This window comes from Lepidochelys kempii, chromosome 5, assembly GCF_965140265.1.
Source record: "Lepidochelys kempii isolate rLepKem1 chromosome 5, rLepKem1.hap2, whole genome shotgun sequence".
NCBI lineage: Eukaryota > Metazoa > Chordata > Testudines > Cheloniidae > Lepidochelys > Lepidochelys kempii.
In genome coordinates this window covers 95,801,746-95,825,937 of record NC_133260.1, presented here as the reverse complement: position 1 = coordinate 95,825,937, position 24,192 = coordinate 95,801,746, and the positions used below count along the sequence as shown (strand labels likewise).

Genomic DNA, 24,192 nt, shown 5'->3' with positions numbered 1-24,192 from the left:
CATGTAATCTTGTGTAATGTGATCATGTTAAGTAGTTTGTGTCACTTTTACATAATCTTTAATTTTTCCATAGGAGGATTAGCGGGTGCTGCATCAAGAATCACTAGTGCTATGGCTAAAGGAGTAGCAGCAATAACTATGGATGAAGACTACCAGCAGAAGAGAAGGGAAGCCATGAATAAACAACCAACTGGCCTTAAAGAGGGCATCACTCGTGGAGGGAAAGGCTTAGTGTCTGTAAGAAATATCACTTTAGAAAAAATAAGCAACTTCATCCAATTTATCTATATAGACTACATTTTAATCATGCTGTTGCAAACTTATTGCCAAAGTAGGGTTTTAATTGTAAACTGAAAATATACTGAAATTATAAAGGAGGTATAGAAGCAGTAAAGAGCGTCAGTTGTTTCATTAATTTTCCATGGACCTTAGTGTACTACCTCCAGCAGAACCCATGTTTTGAATCACATTAAATCACAATTAGAATTTTTATAAAGTAATAAAAATACATTCTGAAAACATGTGAGTGAGAATTGTCTATTTCTCCCCATAGGGTTTTGTTAGTGGCATAACAGGAATAGTGACAAAACCAATAAGAGGTAAGTATAGTTCTTGCAGTGTGTTAGCAGTGCATACGTTCTTGATTCTAATATTTGTTGAGAGAGGTTGAAAAACTCATATCTGGTATACAGTGCATCTTATTGTTTTATACTTCAAACTTGATTGACTAATTTTTGGATGGACCATCTTAGGTAATGACAACATTGTGTAATTATTAGGGTAAATTAAATTGTGCTTTTTATAACTCAGTGAAAGTAGAAAATGTGATAGTGATTGTTCATAGTTTTCAAGTATTTGGGAAAGAAGGTTTATGAATATTACTACATAAAGATGTTTTTCTTTTAATTATTTCTAGGAGCCCAGAAAGAAGGAGCAGCTGGTTTCTTCAAAGGTGTTGGGAAAGGTTTAGTGGGAGCAGTAGCAAGGCCCACTGGAGGAATCATAGACATGGCAAGCAGCACATTTCAGGGTATTAAAAGGTACAGTATAAAATAGAATAAAGACAGAATAACAAATAGCATGAAAGACCGGTACTGATGCTAGAAATGAATATATTCTGGTAGTTGTGCCTTGGTACTTTTTCAGGAGCTTTCAACTAATCATTTGTCTCCAGTGGCACAAATGCTTCAGATAAATAGTTCATAATCGGTTTATTATTTATATTGATAACAAACATCTTTCCAAATTGTTAAGGGTACTTTACAATAACTAAAACCAGAGTATCAAATCACAACTATAATTTAATACAATTACTTGCCTACTTCAGCTGTTGTTGGCTTAAAATAACTCTACCTAAAGCCTCATAATCGAAACTCCTTCTGTGAACCCCAGTCTCTCAGCCTGACCCTAAATGCCCCAAAGAAAACATGAACTTTGCAGGTTGATCAGAAGGTTAATGTATACAGAAGCCATGAAAGGGAATTCCAGGACTGACTGGCATTGTCAAGTTCCTCTCCCTTCCTGTTTACAGGGAGAGAGTTCCAGCACTTCTGCCGAACACAGCTGTGGATTGAATATTGTGAAACTCACACTCAGTAATATCAAGCCCTATAAAAACTGAATCTAAATTACCTTGTACTGCAATGGACAAAGAAGTAGGAGAAAATATTTTAAATGTTAATTATTTTATATTTAAATATATTAAATATTTATATTTTAAATAGCTTAGTCCCCAGATGTAACTGAGCTAGAGCAGTTTAATCTGTGGTTGCATATCCCTACTTTTAAAATTAACTGTTATGAATAAAGTACACCACTTCTTGTGCTGTAATCACTGTATGTTAAAAAAAAAACTGATTTTTCATCCAGTGCAAAGGAGAAACTTGCAGCTTCCTAAAATTGTTCTGTTAAGTCATAAAAAAAAAAACAAAAAAACTATTTTAGAAGGAGAGAGGCTCCCTAAGAGATGTCTACTGTTTAGATTTATGGTAACTAAACGCATCTGGTATTACAAGAGGAAGAATGCAAAAGTAGTCTGAATAATATTTTTGAAGTGTCTAAAACATTCCATATGTATAAATTATATACTTAAAATATATGGATATATCATATACCTTTTTTTAAAAGAAATTATATTAATGCAAGATTTAGTTCATAAACTTCAGTGCACAAAAGTAAGGGAATAAAGGACTAAACAATTGATATAACATAAAACAATATCATTGTAATATACACTTGTTTATATTTGCATGTTTGGCACTAAATTTTCAAAAATTGCTTGGCACAAATTTGTGCATGCCAGGCAGTGCCCTTAGGGGGGAGACAGGTTAGAAGTTATTACCTATCAGTCCAGCTAGTAAGTTTGATCCATCTTTCCTTCTCTAGACCTCCTCAATTATAAGTGAAAGCTTATAAAGTTGACCATATTTATGTACTGTACATAAAGCTCATGCTGTTGACCATATTTATGTACTGTACTGTACTGGCCTTGCTGCTCTCCAGGATCTGGACCATTGTTTTTTCCTCATACCACTACCCTCCCCACTGCCTCTTGCTCTTTTTTTAAAGTTCCTTTGTGGAGAAAACACGGAATATGGAGCAAAGTTGAAGGAAGAACATTAGCACAGGGTTCTTTTACATGTAAATTTCAATGAGAGGAATTTTGTAGACATTAATTTACCATATAATTTTCTACAGAGTCCTGGTTGTAAATAAATACATACTTGTTCAGCCTTGTGTTCCATAAATCAGTAAATAGGCACGCACATTTATACGCAGTATTTTTGTTGTCCCATTGACTTAACAATAAGCATGTGCATAAGTCTTTGCCATTGAAGCCATAGTATGTGTAATGTGAATGTATCGCATAAATAATAATCACCCTGACTAGTCAGTGAAGATTACAGTTGTCCAATTACTATAGCTATGTGTGCCTCAACAGTCAAACTGAAAATTGCATGTAAATTACATATAGAGAAAGCAAATACGTCATTTTACCAGTATTTTAAAAATTTACGTAGGATAACTTTAGGAGCTTTTTGAAAATATGGTATTTTAAAAGTATGCCAACATCTGTGTTAAATATGTAACATATTTTGAATTTGCTGCTTTGTTTTCAGAGCTACAGATTCATCTGATGATGTGACAAGTCTGCGCCCACCTCGTTTCTTTTGTGAGGATGGAGTTATTAGACCTTACAGGTTAAGGGATGGGACCGGAAGTCAGATGTTACAGGTGAAGGAACTGAAACATAATTTGGTGTAAACTTGCATATGGGAGAGGAAAAAGCCTAACTCAGTTTTTCCAGAATTTTTACTCTTATTTTGTGTCCCCTGCCAGTATATTTTTGATATTTAGTAACCTGTAGTCTCATTTGTATCTTCATTGCATGGGTTTTATGGCCAGTCTGGCAGGATTTTATAAAAAGACAGCTAATACTGACCTTTCAGAGAGAACTTACGGTATAATTTATATCACAGTGTCCTTAATTATGCACACATTCCCAGAGTGGCTTAAATAGGAGAAACTTGCATGTGTGAGTTTTAGGCTTTTTAGTTTTGTTACAACAGCTGCAGGAAACATAGTTTTTCTTTTAATAACTTTTTTTATATTGTGTATTTAGGTAAAGTTAAAGCACAGTGATATTTTTGACTGAATTTTAATTGGTTAAACTCTTCTGCAACCACAGTGTGTTTTTAATTAAAAATGTGAAAGTAATGTTTTTGCAGAAATTTGTATTTGAGATACATGGACAGTAACTATATTTATATCACACTGCTTCAATTAAAAGCATTTCACTAATTTTTAACTGTAGCATTGTTCGTATACATCATTTTATGATATGAGCTGAACTGCTGTGAATAGATTGATTCAAGATGTGTAATTCTGCTTTTTATGCTGTCTGGATGTGTACAATCCCATCACAATTTTTCAAATGGAAAAAAGATAGGGAAATAGAATATTTTTTTCCTCTAATGGTTCTGTTTTTTAATTAAACAGTAAGATAAAATGAGGAGTGTATTTAGATTTCATAAATTTTTAAATAGTGTGATATTTTAATCATTGAGATGCTTCCTATTTTTACCTTAACCACCTTTAATGGAAAGTTAATATGTAATTCTAACATTACAGTTGAAGTACTTCGAACTGATTTTACAGTATGTCCATAAATAAGATGGAAAATTCCTGTCATCTAATTGTCTTTCATTATCATAGAAACTGAATGTTAAAAATATCCACACCTGGGAAATGACAGAATCAATAGCTGCTAGTTGAATGCAAATTGAAGAGGACAGATAGGATGTTCTAATATATATGAAAGCCTTATATTAGAGATTTCCCTTCAGTACCCTAGCAGTGTGTGTTGGAATTCCTGAGATCCAGAGATGAATTTGAGAAAGAGTAGGTGGCCTTCTAGAGGATGGATGGGAAGTTGCATAGCCAAACATTTTCAAAAATATTTGTTACCTGGATAGGGTTTTTGTTTCATTTAGAACATATTTTGAGATGCTGCACTGTGCATCATTTGAGATGCTGCACTGTGTGTCATTTATATAAAATTAGGATCTGTCTGTTTCTGTGTATTCTGCTATATCTTCTCTACTGCCTCCTGCTAAAGGGGTGCTTTTCTGAATCAAACTATTCTAAAATTAAAATTGCTAAACTGAGTTAATATTATACCTTACTAACGAGTTCCTCTTCAACATTCTTTGAAGATCCTATGACACTAACAGCTATAATCTTGCTTTTTTCTCTCATGGTGCAGTTTATATTTCCTGTGCTATTATCTTGCAAAACACATACTACCCAACAACATGGCCTTAACTGGCAAACAGTTAAAAATTGCTACTGATAAACAGCACAAAAAGGCCTAGTCACTATACTTCCTCTTTCTGATAAGACAGTAGGGTTCTTGATGTATTTCCCCTTTAATCTTTCATGCCATGCTAGTGAAGCAGAATGCTAACAAGACCATAAGTCCAACTCCTTGAATACAAATTATATAATTATTTTGTATAGTTTATGCTCCATCTTAATTTTGCAAGTGTTTGGATTAGATAACACATTCATTTGTGAGCAAATGAGTAGTTTTGAGAGGACCTCGAAGGCACCGGCTGATAGATTGATTCAAGATGTTTAATTCTACTTTTTATGCTGTATAGAAGGCTACAATCCCATCACAATTTTTCAAATGGAAAAATGATACGGAAATAGAAGATTTTTTTTCTCTAATGGTTCTGTTTTTTAATTAAACAATAAGATAAAATGAGGAGTGTATTTAGATTATCATCCTATACCTTGGAGAATATTCTGATGCCCACTGACGTTCAAGTGACTTTAATCTTCAGAGAAATGCAATAGTCACCTTAAGCATGTCCCTTTCATGAAATAGGATTTATACATTAAAGCTCTGATATTGCAATAAGATGTATGGTGGCAGATCCCTATGCTTACACAGAACCCTACTGAAATCATCGGGTCTTTGTGTAAGAGCAGTATTCTGCCTGTGCCCAACAAGTTTCAGGTTTAGGTGAATCTTTGGTGATTCATTTGCTGATTATTATAGACAGGTGTATGACTCTATTAACAGGGGATTGGAAGGGTTCTGTTGTATCCTGAATTCAGAAACCATTTCAGAATTTGTCTGCTTTTTAAAAACTGACTAACTAACTTGCCAGCTTAAACTAACACTTCTGCTTTTTTTTCTTCCCTTATCATGCTTGCAGAAAAGACAGGCCTACAGGGAATGGACTAAGACTCACAATAATAGTGATGATGATGATAATGATAGCTAGGAAAATATGCACCATTACAAATGCATGAGTTTTTGTCACGTTAGTTGGACTCTTAGTTTATACTATTAAATGTTGTTGCTGCCATTACTGCCATAAAAGTAACTTTGATTTTAATTTTTGTCTTTTAAAAGTTGTACAAAAATATAGGTAAACAAAATATATGATAGTATTTAAGCAGAGAATTTAAGAATATAGTAAATATATTTATGTACTAAGTTGACAGTCAGGAGCTAATGTTATACTCTGATTTAATGATATTTTTGCAGGTAAATTTCCATAAATTATAATCTGTTTTTTCCATTTTCATCAGAGTTTTAATATTTTTTTTATTTTAAATCATCATTTGTTAGCTAAGATGCCTTTATAATATACATGCGTTCAGTGTAATCTTTTTGAGCTGTACTATGCTTATTGATATTAAAAATGCTGTTGAATATTTTGAATTCTGTTTATTTGATATTTCCAAAATATTTTGTCTGACTTTCTTTTAATAACAATAAACTTGTTTAAAGTTTATCTAAAAAAATCGATTCATCTGTTCTGTTCCAACATCATCACTCATATTTCCCAGAATTAGATTATGTAAAAAAATAAGATTATGGAATATGATTGTCCTAGAAAGGTTAGTTTAAAAAAACTTATTAAAATTCAGGTAATCATTTTGATTTTTCATCCATCATTTCATTTTCAAGATAACTGGTTCTTAAACATTCGTTTTAGTTTACACATGTTGAATTTTTCAGTTAAATGTGGATCCCCTTAAAATCCTTTGTTGCCAGCTTAGAAGATTTGGTTCTTCATATAATGTGAAACATTCTTTTTAGAATGCATTTATACTGTCATTTACTCCAAAAATTATTGTTTAAATGCATTTTGGAAATGTGGCCTTTTTTGTTTTAGTCTTGTATGTTATTCTGTACAGTAACAGGTATAAAACATACAGGTCCTCATTAAACTAGGTGGAAAATGCAGAACGCAAAATAACAAAATAACAAAAGGCTTACACAGTACAGTATTAGATGTAAACTTTCAATTGTCACTGTAAATGTTCTTTGTTTCTTTGACAAGTAAGTGCTTTATTTACATTTCTTTATTTACTAGTAGACGTGCATATTTTTCTCTAAACCAGTTGATCTTTTATACATCTAAATTTAGGTATTGGGGGCAAAGGGGCATTATAAAAGCATTTACAGTATGTTTGTCTAGTAGTATGTGTTGTGCAAACCAACTCTTTATTCAAATATCAGCAAAAAGATTGTCCAAAAAAAACTTCACTCGTTTGTGCCAACTAAAACCTTATCATATTTATCAAAAGAGTCAGCCTCCTCTAGTGCATCCAGTTATTTCCTTACAGCTTTTGATGGGAGAACTACCTTACAGTGCAGACTGCTCATCCTGATTTGTGCTGTTGCTACTTCATATGCTTTAGAAGCAGTTGCCCAGTTTGCATTCTTGGGCAGTGGGTGGAGGGATGAACATTGACAGTCCAGATAATAGGGTGAGGAAACTTGATTTGAAAACTCATTTCAAAGGGAACTGCTGGTGCAGAAGATAATTATGTACCTTACACTACTGTTTGTTTCTACAATATTGGACTCTTCAAGAGAAATACCACAAAAACGGTTTAGAGAAAATATTGCATTTCATTACTGCCTTGAGATTCTGCTGGAAAAATATGGGAGTATATCAGACATAAAGTTATATTATAATATACTGTATTTGAAGAAAGTAGAGGAAAAAGTGTGTATTCTTTAACCTGAAAAAATTCATGCTATGCCTAAAAGGGGAAATAGTTTTAAGTTCATCCTTCTGAAAAGGTCAACTACAGTATTTAATGTTCCCATTATGCTTTATTAGATTTATTGCTAGCAAACTAACTTTAAATTCAGCATCTGACATTTCCCTTTTCTTTTTGTGCATTTTTAACATGTATAATTGGCTTTTTTAGTATAGTTCCTTCTATTTGTGCTTTACGTCCAACTTCCACTTCACTCTATAGTGGTATACTTGCTAAATCAGGAAGTCTCAATTTTATTTCCTTCATAATGAGGGACACCTTTAAGTAAATGGAAACAAGTAATTGCTTTTAGTTCAACCATGCAAATTAACTGTAAAAATGGCATTGAGTTCCATGTTTCTTTTGACTCAGTGATTTCATATCAAATTGGCTCAGTTTATAAGTATAGGAACTAAGTCAGGTTCTTTTCTTTTTTGAGTAGATTCAGCCACATATTCCACATTTAGATGTGTGCACACCCAGCACCCCGAAGCTGGAGAATTTTGCCTAGCAGTACTGTACAAAGCAGCACTCATGTTTCATGCTCATTGTCCCTCTCCCGGCTATCTGAAGCAGCACCACCTTGACACCCATCAGTTCCTTCTTACTGCCCATGGCTGGAGTTGTAACTCGGTGTGGTTCTTAAGCTCACAATCTCTCTCTAACTCTTAGTGACTTTTTCTAGTTGTATGTAGTTAGTTAGTTAGTTAGTCCCCTTCGTGTTAGTGAGATTTAGTTAACTATTTCCCTAGCGATGCCCTCACTAGGATTCAATTTGTAAATTGTTTACAAAATGGACTAAGGTGGCTAGGGACCTTCACCTAAAGCTGCACCTACTCAAACAGGTCCTGTGGCCTACCTTGGCACCGAGGCTTGTGTCAGATCGGAGGCTATCATCGGGTTCTGAGAGTGCTGCCATTTTGTGCTGTGGAACCAGATTCTGGCTGACACAATGGAAGGAGCCGCTCCCCGTGTGCACTGAGGAAAAGGCCTCGTGTGCACTGAGGAAAAGGCCTCATAAAACCAATCGTGATCACTCCAGGTCTCGTGGAGACACTTTTGCCGCCTCTAGAACTGGCACGGTGTTAATTCTGGCGTGCGGGATGGAGCAGGACCCTCTAACTGCTCCCCACTACCACTCAGGGAGGTCAGAGTCCCTATACCGTCAACTCATGTCCTCTGAGTCCAGTACCAATGAGGGTGATGCTGGCACTGGCTGTTTCCACGCCAGCAGCATATCAGGCAGCAATGGACTTCTTCCACCTTTCTATCCCAATTTCTCCCTTGGTCCAGGACTTTGCTGGGGCTACGTTGTTTATAACCTTGCTGGCTGGGTGAGCTGCTGAACCTTTGGGTCTGTCAGCACCACACCTTGATGTTTTCCTTCCTCAGTCCATGGAAGTGGGTCTGGGAAACTCCCTGATACTCTTGCATCCTGCACCGCTGATGTTACTATGGCGACACTCGCCACCCTTCACTTCAACACTGTCAGCTACTTAGGTATTGCCGCTGACTTCAGGGTTGATGTTGCTCTTGGCACTGGGAACAACAGAGGCATATTCAATGCCAGAGGTACCATTTCAACCATCTGTGCCAGTCCGTGCCTCTTTCTGGGTGACGTGAGTCGGACCGATTACTCACACCCTCAAGACTGCCTCCACTTTTGTCCCTCGAAACCCAACACTCCTTGGTGTTGAGGTTGGGTTCTTCCTTCTCTCACTCTCCATCACCTGGTCCACATCGGGGGCAGTCCATGGTGAGCCAGGGGTACCAAGATTGTCGTTTGTCTGTGTTCTTTTCTAAGCTGCATTCACGTCTGGAGCAGCAGCGTCTCCATATATTAGATGTGAGAAGATGTCTAGCCTTCTGTCTGGACAGAACTAAACCATTTTTTGCTTCACCTCACCTATTGGTGTCATGTGGATTGTAACATCTTGTATCAATAGTGCATATGAAATAGCTTTGACTAAGCCTTCTTAGCAGGAGCGAACTCATTATGTGAGAGTGCAACTAAATCAATAGCATTCCTAGGTGACATCCCAATATTGGACATTCGCAGGGCTGCCCTGTAGTTGTCGATACATACAATTAGGAACTATTATGGCATCATCCAGAGCTGATGCAAACTTTTGGAGGGCAGTCCTGGAATCCCTGTTTAGATCGACTACAAGCCCCATCTTCTGTGAATACTTCTTGTGAGTCACCAAAGTGGAATACATGGCTGCATCTACTTGAAGAAGAAAAAAAAGAAACGGTTACTTACTGTATCTGTGCTTCTCCGAGATGTTATTCGGGCATATATTCCATGACCCATCCTCCACCCCCTTTGCATCGGAAAGGAACTGAGGACTGTCGAAACAACACTGCCTTATATAGCCAAAGGAGGGGCTATGAGCACAAGTCACCACCACCACCTCCTACAGGTACTGCAAGACAAAATTCACTGCCTCTGGTGCTCTGGGTGTTCACACACCTAAGTGAAATACAAATCTGCATCACATCTTAAAGAAGCACAGTTAAAGTAAGTAACCGTTTCTTCTAAACTGTGGTGGTTCTGGCTCATATGTTCATGGTATGGCCGCTTCTTGAATCCTGTATGCAGTTCTGGTTGCCTCGTCTCAAAAAATATATATTAGAATTGGAAAGATGCTGAGAGGAGCAACAATGATGAGTGGTATGGAACAGCTTCCATACAAGGGAGAGTCAAAAGCCTGGGACTTTTCAGTTTAGAAAAGAAACGAGTAAGGGGGATATGATAGAAGTCTATAAAATCATGAATGGTGTGCTGAAACTGAATAGGGAAGTCTTATTTGCCCCTTCACATACACAAAAACTTGGGGTCACCCGATGAAATTAATATGATTTTAAACAAAAAAAAAAAAAAAAAAAAGGAAGTACTTCTTCACACAATGCACAGTCTATCTGTGGAACTCGTTGCCATGGGACATTGTGAAGACCAAAATATAACTGGGTTCAAAAAAATAATTAGAGAAGTTCATGGAGGATAGGTCCATCAATGGCTATTAGCTGAAATGGTCAGGGACACAACTCCATGTTCTGAGTGTCCCTAAACCTCTAACTGCCAGAAGCTGGGACTGGACAACAGGATGGATCACTCAATAATTGCTGTGCTCTGTTCATCTCCTGTGAAGCATCTGGCACCAGCCACTGTCAGAGACAGGATACTGGGCTAGATGGACCATTCGTCTTCCCAGTATAGCATTGTGTATGTTCTTCTTTACCACTAGTATTCCTGATGCAGTCAAAGTATTAGAGGTGTATAGTTAATGTGCATTTGAGACATAAATCCACTTGACATCTTGAAGCAAAGATTCTGAATTTGGATCTTAATCAGTATTAGCTGATCCTGAAAAGAATTCTGCTCAGTCTCCTATAGTTCTATTGGTTCTGCAGTACTAAGAGTAGTAAAAAGCAGAGTGTGTGTGTGTGTTTTATATGCAGTGTTGTTGTAGCCATGTTGGTTTTCTAGACCAACTTCTGTTGGTGAGAGAGACCAGCTTTTGAGCTACACAGAGCTGTTTCTCAGGTCATTTGTAACTCGAAAGCTTCTCTCTCTCACCAACAGAAGTTGGTCCAGTAAAAGATACTACCTTTCCTACCTTGTCTCTCTCTCTCTAAATACAAATATGGAGCCATTTTTATAATGTCACTTTTTCTGACCAAAATTGCACTTTTTAAAGCACTGGTTTTATCAAATCAGGAAAAAATGTATTTGAGTTTGGATGGTTCACCTGCTTCCACCACAAATAGCCTGTTTTGAGTAGGGTTGTAGACGGAAAAGTACTCCGTGCTGAGAGCAATTAACCGATTGACATAGCCTGACGCTACCAGAGGTACCATTTTTCTCCAAAGCCTCAGAAACAAACAGTATGAGAGATAATTAACAATATCAAATATAAATACAGTTATGCCCTGATCTCTATTCTTTATACACCCAAAAACTCTTACTGAAGTTAGCAGTTTTGTTTGCACAAATAAAGCAGGAACAGAAACATGCTGCTATTGTTATAATTTAGCTTGGAGTAGCAAATTCTATTCACCAATTTTTATTTGTTTTGTGTATTAAAGTTTTAGGAACACTTGTTGACCTTACAATATCATGCACAGTTCGTACACTTAAACTGATGCCATCAGGGATTTCTGATTGTGTTAAACAGGGTATCTATATTCTAGTTGTTCTAACAGCTTGATAGGAGTGTGGTGAAGGATTTGTACTTGGTACTATTAAGACTTATTTTAGACAGTTAAAGTTACCAGACTACATAAACATGGAATAGGCCTTGCTGTGCATTTAATTAACTTGTTTACTATATTGTAACTATTTACTATTACACAGCTTCTTTCATTCATCACTAAAATACTTTCACCTGTGGAATTCAGAGGCGGTCCTTTGTTGTTGTGGGGGTCTCCAGGACTAAGCGCTGCCTAGCCACCAGATTTTCTGTCTCCAGCTGCAGGACAAGTTGTCAGTTCAGTTTCTCATGAGCATTTTGTTTTATACGTTTAATTTTTTCATTAGTTTTTGTGCAATAACTTCATTTCAGCTTCTAGCTCCTCTCTCTCTTTTATGAGGTGAGGAATTAGGCCTCTGGTTTCTCTGGAATAGCACCTTTTGAATGAGCTCCTCTCTCCTTCATTGCGGCAGCAGAGAAGCCGTACAAGCATCAAGCGAACTCTGAGATGTTTAGGTGGCATTTTCAGAATGCTTAGAGGGCAAGCTATGACCTGCTGCCAGAAACCACCTACCCTGGCTCTGCCAGGATATGGGCTTGAGGAGGAGAGCTGCTGCTGTCCTGCTGCCACAAGCTGCTAACCCTCGCTCTGTCAGGTCCTTGGGTTTTGAGTGGGAGAAGTGTGTAGGTCCTTGACCGCGGCCTGAAGCCATGACTCGACCATGGGAGGCTCAACAAAGAGCATGAAGATTTCCACAGAGAGAAGAACCCCTGAACAAACAATGAGGGTAAGTCTTGTAAATTCCAAAGACTTCAGGTCCCAAAAAAGCAGAAGCAAGTGTCTCCTTCGTAAACTACCAATATGTATTGTTAATGAGTAAACCATGTAAAAATTGTGGTTTAAAGCCTTTCTCCTTTGCCTTCTAACCCTCAGGGTGGGAGGGAATCTTTCACAGTGCCTCTCTGTCAAGTTCACTGCCCCTTTCCCACCCTGCAGTATGTGTGGGCAGAGAAGCATGTTTCTCCTGTGAAGCCCTGCTTCAGGTTGCAGCCTAATGGGACTTTTGCCTGTCTGGCTTTCAGCCCACAGATCCTCACTCTGCCAGGGAAAGGTGCTTAGTCTAATGAGTGGGAAGGGGTCCCTCTCTCCACCCTTACCACTTTCCATTGGCTAGCTTACGTTAAACATCACAAGCATTCCACACACTGATTAGAAGGGAGGCGCATGAGTATTTCATGTTCTTGACAGCTGCACTATAATGGGAATACAGGGAGGCTAGTGAGAAATGCCTTTCCGTGTTCAAAATGACCCCTGCTTTACTCAGTAAAGCTCTGAGTGATACTAAGTCAGTCTGAAAGTGGAGCTCGCCAGCCTGGGAGAGCAGGCAGGCATCCTTTCAGGTGCTTGGGGAGGTGTAGCAGGCTTTTCCCAAAATCAGGATATCTGTACCAGTTGATGGGTTCCCACACCAGGATATATAGCATGCTACTTCTCCCCATACACAGCCAGGGGAAGTACCACAAACACACCATCAAAAAAAAAAAAAGTTAAACATAAAGGAATTTCATAAGTTCTGTGAACCTGAGGTTGTTGCAGCAGGATTCCCACCAGCGGAAGACACAGTTCCATTCTGAAGGTGTGACTTTCTTCCAAAAGACCCCATGGAGAACAAGAGTGAAGACATACTGCACAGCAATTTTAATACCTCAGCTGTAACCATTCAGACAAAGATTTGGAATGACGGGCTTTTGATTCTATTCTGGTCAAATCACTTGATGTGACCTGTCACAAGAGCAATGGTTCCTAATTCAGTAGCTATAAAGAAATAATGTTAGCAATAGGGTCATCCTAAACAGATATCTTGGGCATGCAAATTAACAGATGAGGAACTGTTCAGGGAAACAGAAAAATCAGTGGAGTAACTGAATTAGCAGAGAGGTCTCTACCCTCACTATCAAAGCCAGCATAGTCAACACCAAGACTATTCAAGAAGGGACTGTTCCCCATTCAGAGTTAAAATTCTGGAGAAGAAGCTCCCAAGAAAATCTATATATATATATTTTTTTTTTCTTCCCAAGCTAACTAAATTCTCACCATGACAAAGACAAAAGGAGCATTTGTGTATGAGAGCTCATAATTCTTGTACAAAACTCTTACTTTTGATCTACCCTCTGCACCCAGAGTCATAAGAAATGACTGTTAATCACAGCAAGACTCATATCGCAAGTTATGAATTTATATCTGTTCATGGACAATATGCCAATCAGTACCCTGTCCAAAGATACAGACCCTCTCATAACTTGCCAACTGCAATAGAATATCTGGAAGATGTGTTTCTAAAATCTCTGAGTATACATCCTTTTAGTTCACTTCAAGAGCCCTGTCAGTGGCACATCTGAACAAACACACACAAACTTGGCCACACAGATTTAGACCCAGTAGTCCATCAAGTCCAGTATCCTGTCTGATAGTTGCCAGAACCAGTTACTTCAGAAGAAGGCTCAAGAAACTATGTAGTGGGTAGATACATGGTGATCACGGGAGAATTTGCCTCCTGCTTCCCACTGGGGGTTTATGATTGAAACATGACTTTACTTCCTGGTTTTGGAAGGTCTATACCCAGAGGTCAAACTTCTTTTTGAAAATGGAAATCGATCCCTGGGCTCAGAAGAATCTGCTGATTCTAAGAGAGTTCACACAAAGGACATGGAAAAGAGGGAAAAGAGAGAGCCAACGTCATCCTCCTAGTCCCCTGTTGGCCCAGGATGCGCTTCAGACTTGACAGACAGCCATAGAACCTCCATTCCACCTGAAGAAAGCACCAGACTTCTTGAAGCAGGGTAGTCTTCTTCATCCAGACCTGGATAACCTACAGTTAACAGTCTGGGCATCAGAAGAGAGGTGTGTAGTTCAGCAGGGTTTCTCTTTTAGCCTCATCGATCAGTACTTTTTAATAGTCAAACAGAACTGAATCAGGAAATTCCATTCATTGGTATGGTCAAAATGATTTCTGGTGTAAGGGGAGAATAGAAACTCTCTGGGACACAAACTGTCTCTTTATTTGTATAGTATCCTGCACAGTAGGGCCTTGACCTCTAGATGCTATCCAATACAAATAGTAATAATAACTAGTGATCTGTGCTACACTAGAATTTTTACAGAATGGTTGCTTGGAGTCCTACAATCAAGCACCTTACAAGAGGTGGTAACAGCCCTAGCACCATACTGTAGGCTGGCACATCAGACTTCCCATCTGAGTATCATCAAGTTTCAGGATTATTCAGAATGACAGATTAAACAAATCTGTTGCAGGCCTTTCTAGTTGGTATTCCCTCTGAAAGATAGGGTATAGAATTGGTTTCTGTATCCATACAAGAACCAAATTACTATTGTTATGTATAAAATGTTCTTACAGCCCCGGAAACCTTTCTGTTCGATGTAAATTCTTTTCACAATTCCTGGGAAATGGTTCTCCCATTATTTTGTTCCAATCACTAGCACCCCCTTTGGAATGTTGTGGTATAAATTGGCATTCCTAGCACTGTCAAAATATATCTCAAGCATATTGAGTACACACATCAACTGTACTCAGTTCATCTCATTCCATCCAAAATGCCAGGGCATTTAGGGTCTCAACATTGCTGCAAGTAATATGTTAAAATCCTGCACCACTTAGCATGCTGCATATCTCGGAAGCTATTCACAAAGGAAGAATCAAGTCTCCCTCTACAAGATCCTTGGTGGTATTATCTGGGAAAAGTTTGAGCCTCAAGGGAGATTTGCAAAGTAGGTAAGAAGGTATTATTGGATGAGGTCCCAAGTAACGTTAAATTACAAAGCTCTTGCTTTGTTGGGTGAACTTCTCTTTGCCTGTTGTTCTACTATAATAATAATAATAATAAAGACTCTGTTCATCCTCTCTCCTATTTCTGTGATTCATTGCTTGCTATTTCCCATTCCTGATGTATGAGGAGGGAAAGCTGTGCAGCAGAATGATAAATTTCTTACCTAGTAATTTTCTTTCTGTTAACAACTTCTCTCCTCATTCAGTCCACCCTAGTAGTTGGTAAATGACCAGAATTCAATTTTTTACAATTGAATTTTTTCTCTAAAGGGAGACTCGGACATATATATATAAATAACCTTAAGATAATTAGGATACCAAGTTATCTTAATGCTAATAATCTGTTGGTGGGGTATTTCTGCAGCTTTGGAAGAACTCTTCTGGTGGTCTGAGCTGAAGACTGGGCTTAGTTCTGGAGTTTCCAGCAACAACACTGGACCACTTCCAAATTCTGCAAGTGGAAGGCATTACCCATTAGTGATGAATGCGACGAGAAACTGAGAAGATTGTCAGGTAGTATATTTTTCAGTATGTTCAGATCGCATGGCTGGTTAGCTGAGTGCAAAGAAGTGTGGCCTAACAGATTCACAATTGCTATTTAATCTCTAGCAGTTTTCTGGTTCTTGCATCCTCCCCCGCCCCCATTTTGCCTCACCTAATTAAGATGGCCCTTAAATCGTTCAAATGTATGTGGGCCAGTTCTGAGTGGGCATCACCCATACTGTTGGCAATTGCCAGATGCCAATCCCTACATTGTGGAGAGATGGTAAAGTGCAGTTCTGCTGCCTCTGTTCTTACTCCATCTCCTACTTTCAGAACTATGAGAAGCTCCACGCTCTCCAAAAGAGTGTCTGTGTGTATATCTCCCCCATTACCCATCAAGGGTACCATATATGCCAGGAACTTCGTATGCATGGGTAATCTGTACTGCTAGTAAGAATAAGCTGCACAGAGTGGGAAGTAGACCTGTGCTTCAATTTTTACAGATACTTGTTTTGGGGGTCCAGTTTCACAGATAATTTTTGTCCTCTTTTTACATCTAATCAGTGAAACATTTGCTCAAATCGGCTGGTTCTTCGAGTACTAGTCTGTGTGTATTCCACTGTGTACTCCATGTGCCTGAGAAGAGAGAATTCTAGCAAGTAATGTCCATTGGTCCGCTCCTGCACAGTTTGTTTCCTTGTCCTCTATACCTAAAGTATAAGAGGCAGTGCAGACCAACGCCTCTCCCATTCCTTCTTGCTACGCATTACCTGAGTTGAACTCCTCTGGTGTCCAAAACTGATTCTCTTCAGTGTTCTTTCCTGTAAATATTTAAGTTACTGTTAGTAGTTTTTGTAGTTAGATAAGTAGTTAGAATCTTCGCCCCAGGGGATCCCCCAGACTCTCAGAGCAGGGCTTAAATTATGCCCAGGCTCCTGGGTTTTAAGAATTAAATCTCTTGCCCCCACTATTTTTCAGTCAGCAACAACCACCAGTGCTGCCTGTACTGCCTCGGAGAAGCTCATATCTCATAGAATCATAGGACTGGAAGGGACCTGAGAAGGTCATCTAGTCCAGTCCCCTGCACTCCAGTGATGGAAATTCCACAACCTCCCTTGAAAGCCTATTGCAGAACTTAACTACACTTTACAGTTAGAAAAAAAAATGTCCTGACATCTAAACTAAATTTCCCATGCTGCAGATTAAGCCTACCTTCAGTGGAGATGGAGAACAATTGATCACATCCTCTTTATAGTAGCTCTTCACATCTTTGAAGACTGATATCAGGTCCCTCCTCAGTCTTCTTGTCTCAAAACTAAACGTGCCAAGTACATTTTAACCTTTCCTCATAGTACTGTAAACATTTTATCATTTTTGTTGCTCTCCTCTGGACTCTCTCTAGTCTATCCACAATTTTCCTAAAATGTGTTCCCCCCAAAATTGGACACAGTACTCCAGCTGAGACTTCACCAGTGCCAAGTAGAGTGGGATAATTGTGTCTTACATCTGACACTTCTGTAATGAGCCCCAGAATATTAGCTTTTTTTTTGCGCAACTGTATCACATTGGTGACTCTCATTTAATTTGTGATGTGTAACCCTCAGATCCTTTTCAGCAGTACAACCACCTTGCCCTTTATTCCACATTTTGTAGCTGTTCATTTGATTTTTCCTTCCCAACTATAGTTCTTTATACTTGTCTTTATTGAATTTCATCTTGTTGATTTCTGACCAATTTTCCAATGTGTCAGGGTTGGTTTGAATTCTAATTCTGTCCTCCAAAGTGCCTGCAACCGCTCCCAGCCTGCTGTAATCTGCAAATTTTATAAGCATACTCTCCACTTCATTCTTCATGTCATTAATGAAAATATTGAATAGTATCAGACTCGGAGCTACAGAAAGTTTCTTTCACATTAGCAAATGTTTCTTCAGTGTTTGTTTCACAGCTTTAAAGAAACAATCATTGAGAGTTCTTATCCTTCCACCACTAAGAGTTTTACTTTATCATGGTGTTCTGGGATACAATCGTCCTCCAAACTATTTATAGCTGAATAATGCAGAACACACCTTTAAATAAATATTTGTTACATCACTCAATAGGTACAGTTCAATTTATTTCAGGAGCCTTCCTCTGTTAATACTTTAACATGCACCCATAGAATCTCTCATATGTAGTTTGAATCAAAATGGTAAATTAGGATTTTTTTTAAATGTTGTAATGTCCCTTTGTTGTTCTTAATACATATATGCATGTAGGTATTGGAAGTTAAACCTTCCCACATATTTAAATATGGCATTCTCACCAGTAAATTGTTAATCACAGCAGTTTTGTAAAAGTAAGTGAAATTATAAGATACTAGGCATAAAGATAGAAATGGAAAAGACCAATAGCTGTTATCTCATCTATCCTCTTCAAGTATAGATTGTTTCCTACATATTTTCTGTTCCTTCACCAAAAATAGGTTTCAATGTAAAGTGATGTTGCTTTTGATGTATCTGTGTCAGTACTCTTCTAAAAAAACAAAAACAAAAAAAACCCCTACCAACTGGAAGAGGAAGACTGATAATGAAGCGTTTGAGGCAATGGTTTAATTTTAAGTGGGGTCAGTGGAGATAAGTTGACATCTTCTGATGGCTTTTTGATCTACTCTTGAAACAAATTGGTTGCCTCAGTTCAGTTTCCAGTGGATAGACATCCATGTCACACAAATCATCACCTTAGTAGGTACTGATTATGACAAAACTGTCCAATTATGACAGTCTTATGCCTTGTCTACACTACAGTTTTGTTTTGTTGACAAAACTCAGCTGATGTAACTCCCCTGCTATGCTCACATAAAACGAGAGGCATAGGGCTTATGTCAGTGTAGTTAGGGTGACAGTGTCTCTGTAGACACTGCATTCCTTACATCAGCTATTGGCTGTCATAATTCTCAGTTTCACAGCTCTGCTGCTGCCCCCGTCTCTGCTCCAAGCTTGGCTGCCTCCCAGGCTCCTGACTTGGGCTGCCTCCCGGGCTCCCTGCTGGGAGACCTGCTGTCCCCTGGGGTCCTGGCTCCGTGCTGGACTCCTAGTCCAGATCTCCCCACCGGATGCAAGAAGCCTGGGCTTTTCCCCCGCTCGCAGCTAGGAGCATGGAAGTGAGAAGCCCCCAAGGGGGCAGCTGGGCTTCTGGTGGGGAACAGCATGGAGCTCAGAGCTCTGGCTGTCAGTCCCCCACATTGCCCTTCTTCAGTAGGTGGAAGCACTCCTGGTGAGGACGTGCACCACCGACAGAAGGAGGATAATTACTGTGGTGGCTGTAAGTCAACCTAACATAAGTTAACTTATCTTTGTAGTGTAGACATAACCTTAGTGGAAAGACCAGCAACTACGTCCACATTAGATAAAAAGATGTACATTTAACATGTTAGCTGGTTGAGGTAAACCTTACAGTCCCCCATAGAGTTTACCTCAGCAAACTAATGTGTTAACGCTGTAACTGCTTTGTTTACATAGGGATTTTAATATGTCAGTAAACGCGTGTTTGAAAAATACTCATTTTTTCCTAAAAGAAGTCAATGCCCAAATGCACATGAAAAATCCTCTGCCCTCTTACTTCAGTAATTCACCCACATTAGGATATAGGCTAAGCTCACTCAGAAATGTGTTTAAAGTCTCTTGTTTCTAACAAGTTTATAGAACGGTTTCTTTGACCAACATGGCCAAGGCTTTTTTTTTTTTTAGAAATGTATAATGAAACTGTACTGTAGATAACTAAGGTATGTAAGATTCAAATCTTTATGAAGGAATAATTTAGTTTATTTAGAAAAACAATAAGGATGAAATCCTGTCTCTATTAAAATCAGTGTGAGTTTTGCCATTGACTTCAGTGAGCCCGGATTTCACCACAGGATTTGAAGAGTTGTTGACTGAGTGTGCTCAATTTTCAATTCTTTAATTTAAATTATATTTTAAATGTTTCCTTTGTCCAGTCCTTAGGTGTAGCTATGGAAGATTGTTGAATAAAATAATACCTGGTATAAACTTAAGACCTTGACAAGGATAAGCAAATGTTAATGAAGGCATTTTTTTTTATTTTGGAGATCATCTTTTCATTTTTCTGGTGTGATTTTTGTAACAAATGTATTAGTCACTAAAATTCTAAACCAGTGTAATAACTGATAAGTTAATGGAAACTTCTAAATGTTTCTTGTGCATAGAATTGTATATTGTCCATATGTATTTTTCTCCTTGTCATTGCATTGCATGAATTTTGTCTGTAAACCAAAAACATTTTATATTGGGTAATATCCCAGTTGTTAAATTACTGTATACAAAGGAAAACATAATTTTTAAAAACTGTTAGGTCAAGTGGTTTTCGCAGCAGTTTGCTTATAATAGAAATCTCCAGTTTCACTGTAGGACTTCCTAATTTGTTTTTATTATATTAACAGTGGTTTCAAGTGGTGATCAATAGTCGCCACATGGCTCTATTCTTTTAACTTGAGAGAGGACTTGACCTCTGAATCTTAGAAATGATTTTGGAAACTTTTAGGTCTACAGTATTTCAAGGACTATTTTTTGGTTATCTGTTCTATTTTCCATTTTAAAAAACCCAGTAATACAAAGGGGATGTTTGTGTGCGCTCTAATGGAAAAAAGAGAAAGTAAACAGCTCTTGTCCTTATTTCCCAGCAACACAGGATCCAAATTAGAACAAATTTCTTAGGCTAAGCAGAATACTTTTGGAACATCGTCACTGCAAGCAAAGGAGCTGTGCCAGAGTTGAAGCTGAAGGAGAAACCTGCTTTACATTTTTATATAGTTGTTCATTCCTCTGAAATCCAGGCTTCCAGAAGCTGCCAAGTTGTACTAAGTTTACAGAGCCTTAGCATTTAAAACTGTAGAGTCTGATATCATGGATTCGCCATTTTAAATACAATTCCCTCATGAACAGTGAGAAGATTCAGCTACTTTATTCACAAACTACTGTACATGATTAAACTCGATAAGTTCATGGTATGATGGGATAACATGGTTTTGGTAATTAAATATTATTGGTAAATGGGCCCAATGGCCTGTGATGGGATATTAGATGGGGTGGGATCTGAGTTACCCAGGAAAGAATTTTCTGTAGTATCTGGCTGATAAATGTTGCCCATATGCTCAGGGTTTAGCTGATGGCCATATTTGGGGTCGGGAAGGAATTTTCCTCCAGAGCAGATTGGAAGAGGCCCTGGAGGTTTTTCACCTTCCTCTGTAGCATGGGGCACGGGTCACTTGCTGGAGGATTCTCTGTTCCTTGAAGTCTTTAAACTACGATTTGAGGACTTCAATAGCACAGATAGAGGTGTGAGGTTTTTTGCAGGAGTGGTGGGTGAAATTCTGTGGCCTGTGTTGTGCAGGAGGTCAGACTAGATGATTATAGTGGTCCCTTCTGACCTAAATATCTATGAATCTATGAAATGAGTATGTATGTGTGTTATGGAAAATGCACAGAGAATGCAGAAGCATGCTGCCCATCATGTGATTTCCAGTACCAAAGAAGTGTCCTGTAGTTAATCTGATCCTATGTCTGGAATTCTTGTATGGAGTTGAATTCAGTTCTGTTAGCAGTGATAGTGATTCTAATGTGTTCATGGTAGTCAGGTTGATTCTAATTTAAAGAGTCCAAGAGTCATACCATAGTTATGTTGGGAATCCATTTATTTTTTCATATACATTTTAATTATATTGCAGTGCACTGTAAGTATGGGAAAATTTGAGTTCAAAATCCTTCTGTGTAGCTGTTTTGGAATCAAGACCTTGATGATGCAGCCAGCTTTGGACAGGGCTGATCCCAATGGATCATTTATTTGCCCATCTGTATTAACAGAAATCAATTTCACATACAGTTGTCTAAAGATTATATCTTCATGGCAAATGCAAAATGTCACAAAAATTTTGGTTGTGTTCTGATTTTTTTTTGAGTAGGTAGCTCTTTATTGGATAGAAGGTACAATGTTTTGTTCAGTTATAGTAAGTTGCTTTTATTCAGATTAGAAATTGAGATATAAGCAAGAAATAAATAAATGAATTAATGTATTTTATGGGATGCTATAACACTTTTTCTCTTTTTCTTCTAGAAAATTGAAAATGGAAGATTTGCACAACTCAAATATGTTACACATGCCATGGTCAATAATACAGATTTGTTAATGATAACAAAAAGGTAGAGGCTTTTCTCTTTGAATAGTAAATAATTTAAAATGTACCACCAAAGTGTTGGAGTGATAATTATTTTAGATAAACAACTATTTTTTATCGTTTTGTTAAGTAGGTGTTTACACATGTGGATATATGGAGATATACATTATACATATATGTTCACACGTGTGGCTATATGGAGATTGTGTCTTTTATTTATATATATATATATATATATATATATATATATATATATATATATATATATATATATATATATATATATATATATATAAAATACACACAAAATCTCCATATAGCCACACGTGTGAACATATATGTATAGAAAATGTATATATGTATGTACATATATGTGTGTATATATATATAAAATGGAGGAAAAAGTGCATCTGGCATCCTGTTATCTATGACTCTTTCGTTGCCAGTTTGGCAAAGAATATATTATCCTATGTCTCACGTGTGTAGCTTCTATAATCCAAGGATGACTAACTTGCTTTCATGTTTTCTCTAACTGAGACAGATAAACTGAATATTTAGTCAGGATGAAGTCAGTGGGATTCTATATGGACTCAGGGATCCACCTGTGTAAAGCACATTGCAAGACTGGAATCTAAGTAAAGATACTCAGTAATAAAGGAATGGAATTTCCTCTAAGACTCAAACATATTTAATAGTGGAACATAAGTCAATTTTTCTGTCTGGGGACTATTTTTCCTCTGAGAATATCAGGTTAGAAATAGAGTAGCTGCTTAGCTTAAAAGAAAGATGCTGATAGATGCTATTGTAAATAAGCACAGGAACCTGCAGAATCTAGGCGTTGTCTACACTGGGATATCCAGGAAAATTAATCCGAATTAACTAAAGGTCTGAATTTGCAGTGCATTAGTTAAACCACATTAAACCCCTATGTGGATGCTATTGGTCAGAATTAAAGTAGCCTTAATGTGTTTTACCTTAATTTACCTCCAAAGTAAATTATGCTAAACCGAATTAAGACCATTTTAATTTTGAATAACAGTATCCAGAAAGGGGTTTAATGTAATTTAACTAATGCACTTTAAAAGTTAATTTGGATTAACTTTCCTGAGTGTCCGTATGTGTCTTTTCAAAAGTTGTGCTATGTGGTTGTTGCATGTAGCTTGTGGGAAACTATCTGAAATAATAAGACAACTTCACTGTACCTAACATTTAGTTCCTAATTTCTTTGGTGCGGGGAGGGGAAGTATTTCATACCCTGTTTTATTTTCTGCTTTCATTTTTGAACTGTTTATTATATTTTACTCTTTCTAGTGGTATTTTGTTTGTGACAAAAGGAACATTTGGACAGCTGACATGTGAGTGGCAGTACACTTATGATGAGTTTACCAAAGAGCCATTCATTGTTGATGGAAGAAGATTACGCATTGAAGCCAAGGTAGGGTAGATGCCTGGCTAGTAGTAGAATTAAATGTGAAAGTACCACTTAATTTTTTTTCTTTTGACACATTTACAGGAGGCAGCTCAGACTTGTCTGTGAGGGCTTAATCATATCCCAAACTAACTTTCCTCTAGCAAGTGGATCAGAATGGCAACTCAACTTTCCCAATTTAATTTTTCAGTTCCTGGCTTTTAAAGTCAATTTTGGGTGATAACAAGGGGAGTTTCCTTCTCCCCATTCACCTTTTTTTTCCCACCTTCCACCCAGACACTTTTCTCCTCTGGGGAAAATATTTATTAAAATAAATAAATAAATAAACATACATTTTCCCAGGTACGATTGTACCCTAAACAGATCACCTGCAGATCTCTTTTTCTGTATTTGCTGCCCTAGCTCTCAGTGCAGTAGAACCAGCCATATCTGTCAAGATATCCTCTCAAGAATTACAGATCCACAGTTAGCCAGAGGAAAGAGGCTTAGGATATGTCTACATTC

General features: G+C 37.7%; 1 protein-coding gene across 5 annotated transcripts in view; it reads left to right on the top strand.

Annotated features, from left to right (window-relative positions):
• Positions 1-24,192, top strand: part of VPS13A (vacuolar protein sorting 13 homolog A) — a 259,919-nt gene that overhangs the window by 230,440 nt on the left and 5,287 nt on the right. For 4 of the 5 annotated variants that reach the window (XM_073345105.1, XM_073345103.1, XM_073345104.1 and 1 more), the window contains 6 exons: positions 74-237; positions 554-599; positions 917-1,040; positions 3,120-3,234; positions 22,199-22,284; positions 23,571-23,694. In XM_073345105.1, coding sequence (XP_073201206.1) covers positions 74-237; positions 554-599; positions 917-1,040; positions 3,120-3,234; positions 22,199-22,284; positions 23,571-23,694 — 659 coding nt within the window. Of the gene's footprint in view, positions 1-73; positions 238-553; positions 600-916; positions 1,041-3,119; positions 3,235-5,726; positions 6,171-22,198; positions 22,285-23,570; positions 23,695-24,192 lie in introns of those variants that run through there. The other variant, XM_073345106.1, reaches the window with a different exon arrangement.